General features: G+C 45.6%; 1 protein-coding gene across 3 annotated transcripts in view; it reads left to right on the top strand.

The window, feature by feature from the left end:
• Window positions 1-7,235: 7,235 nt before the first annotated feature.
• SIMC1 (SUMO interacting motifs containing 1) overlaps window positions 7,236-8,008 on the top strand; it is a 98,111-nt gene continuing 97,338 nt past the window's right edge. For all 3 annotated transcript variants that reach the window (XR_006889339.1, XR_006889338.1, XM_046666120.1), the window contains exon 1: window positions 7,236-7,467. Coding sequence is in view for 1 of the 3 variants with exons in the window: in XM_046666120.1 (XP_046522076.1) it covers window positions 7,339-7,467 (129 nt within the window). In the remaining 2 variants the exon portion in view is untranslated. The remainder of the gene's footprint in view (window positions 7,468-8,008) is intronic.

Genomic DNA, 8,008 nt, shown 5'->3' with positions numbered 1-8,008 from the left:
AAAAAAGATTGGCAACAGTTGTTAGCCTAGGTGCCAATCCTTAAAAATAAAAGGGAAGATTGGCAACAGTTGTTAGCCCAGGTGCCAATCTTTAAAAAAAAAAAAAAACTTCCCAAAAAATAAAAGTCCAGGACCAGACGGCTCCTCTGGAGAATTCTACCAAACACTCAAAGAAGATTTAATACCTATCCTTCTAAAACTATTCCAAAAAATTGAGGAAGGCAGAATACTTCCTAACACATTCTATGAGGCAAACATCGCCCTGATACCAAAGCCAAACAAAGACAACACAAAGAAGGAAAATTACAGGCCAATATCACTGATGAACATAGATGCAAAAATCCTCAACAAAACATTGGCAAACCGAATACAGCAATGCAATAAAACAATCATGCACCATGATCAAGTGGGATTTATACCAGGGATGCAGGGATGGTTCAACATGCATAAATCAATCAATGTGATAAACCACATTAACAAAATGAGGAATAAAAACTACATGATCATCTCAATAGACACAGAGAAAACATTTAACAAGATCCAACATCCATTTATGATAAAAACTCTCAATAAAACGGGTATAGAAGGAAAGTACCTCAACATAATAAAGGCCATATATGACAAACTCACAGCCAACATCATACTCAATGGAGATAAACTGAAAGCCATCTCTCTGAGGACAGGAACAACACAAGGGTGCCCACTCTCAACACTCCTATTCAACATTGTACTGGAGGTTTGGGCCAGAGCAATTAGGAAAGAAAAAGAAAATAAAAGGAATCCAAATTGGAAAGAAAGAAGTGAAACTCTCCCTGTTTGCAGATGACATGATTCTGTATATAGAAAACCCTAAAGAATCCATCAGAAAACTATTTGAAATAATTAACAACAGCAAAGTTGCAGGATACAAAGTCAACTTACAAAAATCAGTTGCATTTCTACACTCTAATGATGAACTAACAGAAAGAGAACTCAAGAATACAATCCCATTTGCAATCACAACAAAAAGAATAAAATATCTAGGAATAAATTTAACCTAGGAGGTGAAAGATCTATACAATGAAAACTATAACATATTATCGAAAGAAATTGATGATGACATAAAGAAATGGAAAGATAGTCCATGCATATGGATTGGAAGAATAAATATAATTAAAATGTCCATATTACCTAAAGCAATCTAGAGATTCAATGCAATCCCAATCAGAATCCCAATGACCTTCTTCACTGCTAAGATCTGTGAGGACAGAGGCCACGGCTGTCTTGCTCTGTTTCATCCTCAGCCCCTAACAAGGTGCCTGGCACCTAGTAGGCACTCAGCAAATACAGTGTTCACTGGATGAATAAATGACTGCATTAGCCTTTCAGTTTACATGGGATTAATGTATGAGTTGAGGGGAATAATTGTATGAAGAAGTGTCACCTCGAAAAATACACACGCAAATATTACTCAGCCAAAGAAAAGAAGAAAATCCTACCATTTGCGACAACATGGATAGACCTTGAGGGCATCATGCTAAGTGAAATAATTCAGACAGAGAAAGACAAATACTCTATAATCTCACTTATATGTGGAATCTAAAAACATCAAACTCTCAGAAACAGAAACTAGAATAGTGGTTACCAGGGTCTAGGGTGTGGGGGAAATGGCATGATGTTGGTCAAACAGTACAAACTTTCAGTTATAAGATGAATAAGTTCCAGGGATCTAATATACAGCATGATGATATAGTTAATGACACTGTATTGTAAACTTGAAAGTTGCTGTGAGAGTAGAGCTTTTCTGTTCTCACCATAACAACAACAAAACGGTAACTAGGTGAGGTAAAAGATATGTTAACTAACCTTACTGTGATAAACATTTCGCAATATGTATGTGTATCAAAGCATCACAGTGTATACCTTGAACTTACACAATGTTATGGGGCTGGCCTGGTGGCATAGTGGTTAAGTTCACATGCTCCACTTCGGTGGCCCAGGGTTCCTGGGCCCGGATCCCGGGCATGGACCTCCATACCACTCATAAAGCCATGCTGTGGCAGCATCCCACACACAAAACAGAGGACGACTGGAAGAGATGTATTTCAGCGAGACTCTTCTTCAAGCAAAAAGAGGAAGATTGGCAACAGATGTTAGCTCAGGGCCAATCTTCCTCACCAGAAAAACAAAAAAAACAAAAACCTTACACAATGTTATATGTCAATTATATCTCTATAAATCTGAAAAAAATGTAAGACAAGTCACCCAGAAAAAAAGAAAAGTAAAATACACACACATACTAATTTCTGAAAAAGACACCATCCATCATTTTGGAAATCTTGGGTAAACAGCATATTTGAAGACAGATCCAGGATAGCCAAGAAAATAAAACCAACACTACTTACAGTTTTAAGAAAAGCAACTTCAGGGCCAATATTCATCCATCTGGGTTGCCAAATAAGAACAAGGTACTTTTCAAGTCTACTCATATCACATAGCCAGGGACCCTGTGTTTCCTGAGTTTCAGGCAGGATGGCTGATGGGAAAGATATATACAATGAGAACATTGTTGTATTCCTAAAGTTATATCACTATTTTTATGCTTGAACGTCAGCTAGTTATATTAATCACTCTATCATAAATTCTGCAACAAAAGTAGATATTTGAATTTTTTTCCAAATTTGTTCATATATCCATGGATGAACATTACTTATTGTAGATGGCAACCATCCATAACCTCTCCCCAGCTAAAGAAGATGGGGGCCATTCAACTTGTTCCCCCATTCCTACAAGATTAAAGTGCACCAAACTATTCTTCTCCCCACTCCCCAAGCTTAGAAAGTCCCCAAACTACTGATGCCCTTGGGGGTGAAGGAAGGGAGAAAAGAGATAGTTGGTGCTAAGAGAGGGGCACCAAGATGGGAGCTGCCTCTATTCCCTTCTTCCTTGAATTATATATGTAAATTCTCCATGTGTGAGTCAACTGGAGAGTACAGAAGGTGGCTGAGGCTCAAGGCTCTTGCTAGCACTCCCCAAGAGCCTCCAGACAAAGATCCCCAACAACAAAAGGCTATATGTTAGAGTGCCCCGGCAAGGCCTCGGGGGGAATGTCCGGAAGAAAGGGGTTGAGACTGACCTCTCCTAAGTTAGGGAGTGCACAGGGGAGGCTACAGAGAGCAACAGTGTGCCCAGTCCAAGTAAGAGAGCTGGCATCTGGACTCCTGACACATTGGGAGAACTGTTACTGAAGTTGCAACAACCAACAGAAAAAAAACAGACTTTTCAAGGACAGTCTTGCAGAGAACACTCTTTCTCTCTCCCCCTTATCCCTACTTGGGAGGAGCAAGAGCCAAGGAGAGAGAAGAAGAATGACATTATCACCCCGTCCACTAAGAGCCATTGTAGCCACAAGTCCACCTGCACCAGGAGAACAGGAAGAGCTATGAATTAAATATGAGATTAAAGATTAAAACGGGCTGGCCTAAGTCAAAATACTTGGAATGAGACTGTACTAGTTACTGAAAGTGACTGCGCAGTTATGGGACCAGAGTAGAATATTCTTAAGGGAATCTGCTTTCCAGAGAGCAAGAGGATTTCTAGAGACAGTGGTAATGGTAATTGGGGAAACATTAAATCGTTTATGTTTATGTCTCAAAAGTTAAGACTTTTCGGGCCAGCCCCAGTGGCCTAGTGATTAAGTTTGGTGCACTCTGCTTCAGCGGCCCAGTGATTAAGTTTGGTGCACTCTGCTTCAGCAGCCCAGGTTTGGTTCCCAGATGCGAACCTACACCACTGGTCTGTCAGTGGTCATGCTGTGGTGGCAGCTCACAAAAAAAAAAAGAGGAAGATTGGTAGCAGATGTTAGCTCAGGGTGAATCTTCCTCAGCAAAAGAAAGACCCCCAAGGACCTACTCTGGAGGTTATGAACCAGATTCTCTGGGGGTGGGCCTAGAATCCTGTATACAAAGCTAAGACTTCTCAAACTGTTTATATACTTATAATAATGTATAATTATTTAGTAGTTTATTGTTTGTCTTCCCCATAAATTATAAGCACCATGGACCAGAGACCACGTCTATGTTGTCTATTGTGTCCCTTGAGTACAGCATACGTGCTCAACAACACTTTGTTGAATGAAGATTCCGTTTCTTTTAAAGATACACACTGAAATGTCTACAGAATAAACAAGGTGATATCTGAGATTTACTTCAAAATAATTCAGGAAGGTCGGGGTGAGAAAGTGGGTGGGAACATAAATAGAACAAGATTGATAATTCTTGAAGCTAGATGATGGATACATAGGGTTCATGGTAATCTCCGTTTTTTAGCTTTTTAAAATATGGTAAAATCATAACTAACTTTCTTAATTTTAAATTTTTTCTCAACATAATATGAAAACATTCAAATATACATAAAAGTTAAAAGTGAATACCCATATTACTACCATGCAGATCTGCCAACGTTAGCATTTTGTTATATTTGCTTTACCCATATCTATCCATCTACACATTTATCCATGTTATTTTTGATGCCTTTCAAAGTAACCTGCAGACATCAGTACACTTCACACCTCAACAATACAGCATGCATATTATAGAGTTCAAAATTTTTTCCATTTCTTTTTTTAAGGTAAAATTTAGAGTGAAATGTTATATTTATATGTTATATATATAAATATATTTATATATAATGTATAATATATAACATGTTACATATAAATATAGCATCTATTTACATAATTACAAAAGTACTCATATTTAGAAGTTTATACTGTGTTATGTTTGTGTTCCCCCAAAATCCATATGTTGAAGCTCTAACCCCTAGAGTGATGGGATTTGGACACGGGACCTTTGGGAGGTAATTAAGGTTAGATTAGAACTTGAGGAGGGGGCCCTCATGATGGCATTAGTGGCCTTATAAGAGGAAGAAGAGATTTATATATCTCTTTCTCACCCACTGAGGAAAGGCCATGTGAGGATACAATGAGAAATCTGCAACCCCAGGAGACGGTCTTCACCAGGAACCGAATTGGCCAGCACCTTGATCTTGGACTTCCCCACCTCCAGAATTGCGAGAAAATGAATTTCTGTTGTTTAAGCAACCAGTCCATGGTACTTTGTTACGGCAGCCTGAGCAGACTAAGTGTCATTAGAAAGACACGAAGGGGGCATGATTACATACTTTGTTAAAGAACATTTTGGCTGAGTGTGGAGGATGGAATGAAAGAGGACAAGAATAGATTCAGGAAGCCTGGATAGGAGGCTACTACAGTCAACTGGGCCATAAGTGATATTCACTTGCCTAGAATCACAACAGCAGAGGCCAAAAGAAGCGAACGGATGCAAGAAATATTTAGGAGGTAAAATAGACAGGACGGATTGATGAGAAGAAGATAGAAATCAAGCATAGTGGTCAGATTTCTCACTTGAGCAACTGCTGGCTAGCAGTACCACCACTCATTGAGACAGGGAACACCGAAGGAGAAGTAGGCTTTCTGGAGCAGGAGGGTGAGTTCAGTTTTAAACATATTCAATTTGAGATGCCTACGAGATTCAACAGACATTTGGACATATACATCTGGAGCTTCGAGGACAAGGCTGGGCTGGAGATAAATCTGTGGGAGATATCAGCAAAAAATGATCACTAAAGCCATGGGAATAGTTGAGATTACATAGGGAGAAACATGTGAAGGTGGCCTATGTCAGAACTCTGAGGAACATCGAGATTTAAGCAGTGGGTAGAGGAGCAGGAGTCAGCTAAGGAGACTGAAAAGAAGTGGTAAGAAAGGCGCAGTTACAGAAGTTTAGAGGACAGTGTTTCAAGAAGCAGGGAGTTAAATAAACTAAATGTTTAATGGCACGTGATGAACATAACTTAATGAATCCCTTCACAACAAGAACGATTTCAGCCATTTGACCAGAAGATCTGAAATGTATTGTCCACGGACTCCCTGTCCACCAGACCAGTGGTTTTCAACGTGTGGTCCCTAGAACAGCAACATCAACATCACCTGGGAACCTGTTAGAAATGGGAATTTTGGGGACCCACCTCATACATACTGAATCAGAAACTCTAGGGTGGGGCCCAGCAATCTGTGTTTTAAAAAAGCCTTCTGGGCAATTCTGATGCCCACTAAAGTTTGAGAATCACTGCACTAGACAGGACTTACATAGCATCTGATAACCATTCCTTTAGGAACCAATCCCCCTTCTAATAAACACATTTTCCTTTGGATCTGTTAATACATCTCACCAAGTTGCCGGAGGCTGAGTAGCAGGATTTTTCAATACCCCACATTTATTGCAACACAGATCCCATCTTGATTTTAACGTTTCTGCCCTACAACTGACCACCTACCTACCCCTTCTCCCTCTACTGAGGACATCTTCTTCCATCTTTATAACTTTGCTCATTCATAACACCCAATTATTAATGGCATCTTCTACTTCATGGATTCTCTTGTGCATTTTTCAGTTTCTGTCACCAACTGAACAAGTCTCTAAAGCTCATAATTTAAATTTCTGAGTAACAAAGATTGTTGGTGAAACTGTAAATTGGTGCAACTTAGGAGGGTAATCTGGTATCATTTATCAAAAGAACAACAGAAACATTGCCTTTGACCCAGTAATTCCACTTCTGGGAATTTACCCTACAGATGTACTTGCACATGTGCACAAAGGAGTGGGGCCCTCTACCCCCAGTCAGAGGCCAGGTCCCCCCCCCCCCATAGTCAGTGAGACGTCCCTCTACCCCTCAGAGGCCAGGGCCCCCAGCCCAGTAAGAGGCCAGGTTCCCCCCACCCCGAGTCAGGCGAGGCCCCTCTACCCCAATCAGAGGCCAAGACTCCCCCCCAGTCAGTCGGGGGCCCCTCTACCCCAGTCAGGGGTAGAGGCCAGGTCCCCACCCTCAAGGGCCCTGTCCCGGTCAGTGGGTCAGTGGCCGAGGCTGTCTCAGAGAGGCCCGTGCACACCCCACTTCACGCTTCAGTCAGCAGGCAGCAGCGGTGGAAGCCCTCGGGCCCCAGCGTCTCGCACTGCCGCCCCCAACACTGCCTAAGCCGGCTCCGACTTGATTTTCTCTCTCTTTTTTTCTCCTCGGTAAGGGACGACCGGCGCCCCCGCCAAGCGCGGGGCCCGCGGCCCTGACCCGCCGGCCGCCAGGGGGCGGGGTTCGGGCGGGGCGGGGGAGGGGCCGGGCCGGCGGGGGCGGGGCTCGGGGCGGGAAGGGGCGGGGCCGGCGGGCTGATGGCCCGGGTCGTCGCCGCCGCCGCCGCCTCAGCAGCAGGAACCGAAGTCGCCGCCGTCGCCACCGCCCCGGTCGCCGGCCGCCCGCGCGCTGACTCGGCTGGGGCCCGCAGCCATGGAGGACTTCATCGTGATCTCGGACGACAGCGGCTCCGAGAGCTCCGGGGGGGCCCGCTCGGGCCGGCCGCGGAGGATCCGCCGGGCCCTGTCGCGGCCCCCCGGCGCGCTGCCCCGCCGGACCGTGGTGAGTGAGCGAGCGGCCGGCTGCCGAGCCCCGCCGCCACCAGAGCGCCGCCTCCGCTCTGGCCGCGCGTCTGCGCCACCCTCGGTCCGGCCCGCTGCCGCCCGCCCTCTGGCGCCTCACAGCTGCGGCCGCTTCCCGCCTTGCCGCCTCCCTGGCCTCCCCGCCCGGAGGAGCGCGGCGGGCCCGGGCTGGGCGGCCAGGCCTCCGGGCTCCGCGCTCAAGGCCGAGCACATGGAAGCTCCGGGGGCGGGGGTGCGGGAGCCCACAGCCGGCGGCGGGGTCAGGCGGGGCCGCGGGCAACCCTGGAGCCCGTGGGGGCGGCGGCAGGGCTGGGGGTCGGGGACAGGGGGTCGTGGGGGAGTCGCGGACCTCGAGGCAGCGACGCGGGAGCGTGTAATTGTTCGCCTTGTGGTGGGTGCGCTTGTGTGCAGGGAGGGAACAGGACCCCGGCCCGGAGGGAGGGCAGCAGGGCCTGGGCCAGGTGGTGGCCGCGCTCCAGGGCCTGGCGGCCGAGCGAGGGGCCCGAGTTTGGAGTCGTGCA

The sequence above is a fragment of the Equus quagga genome, chromosome 7 (genome assembly GCF_021613505.1).
Source record: "Equus quagga isolate Etosha38 chromosome 7, UCLA_HA_Equagga_1.0, whole genome shotgun sequence".
Classification (NCBI taxonomy): Eukaryota; Metazoa; Chordata; class Mammalia; order Perissodactyla; family Equidae; genus Equus; species Equus quagga.
The sequence above is the reverse complement of the archived record's forward strand: the minus strand, read 5'-3'. Positions and strand labels throughout refer to the sequence as shown.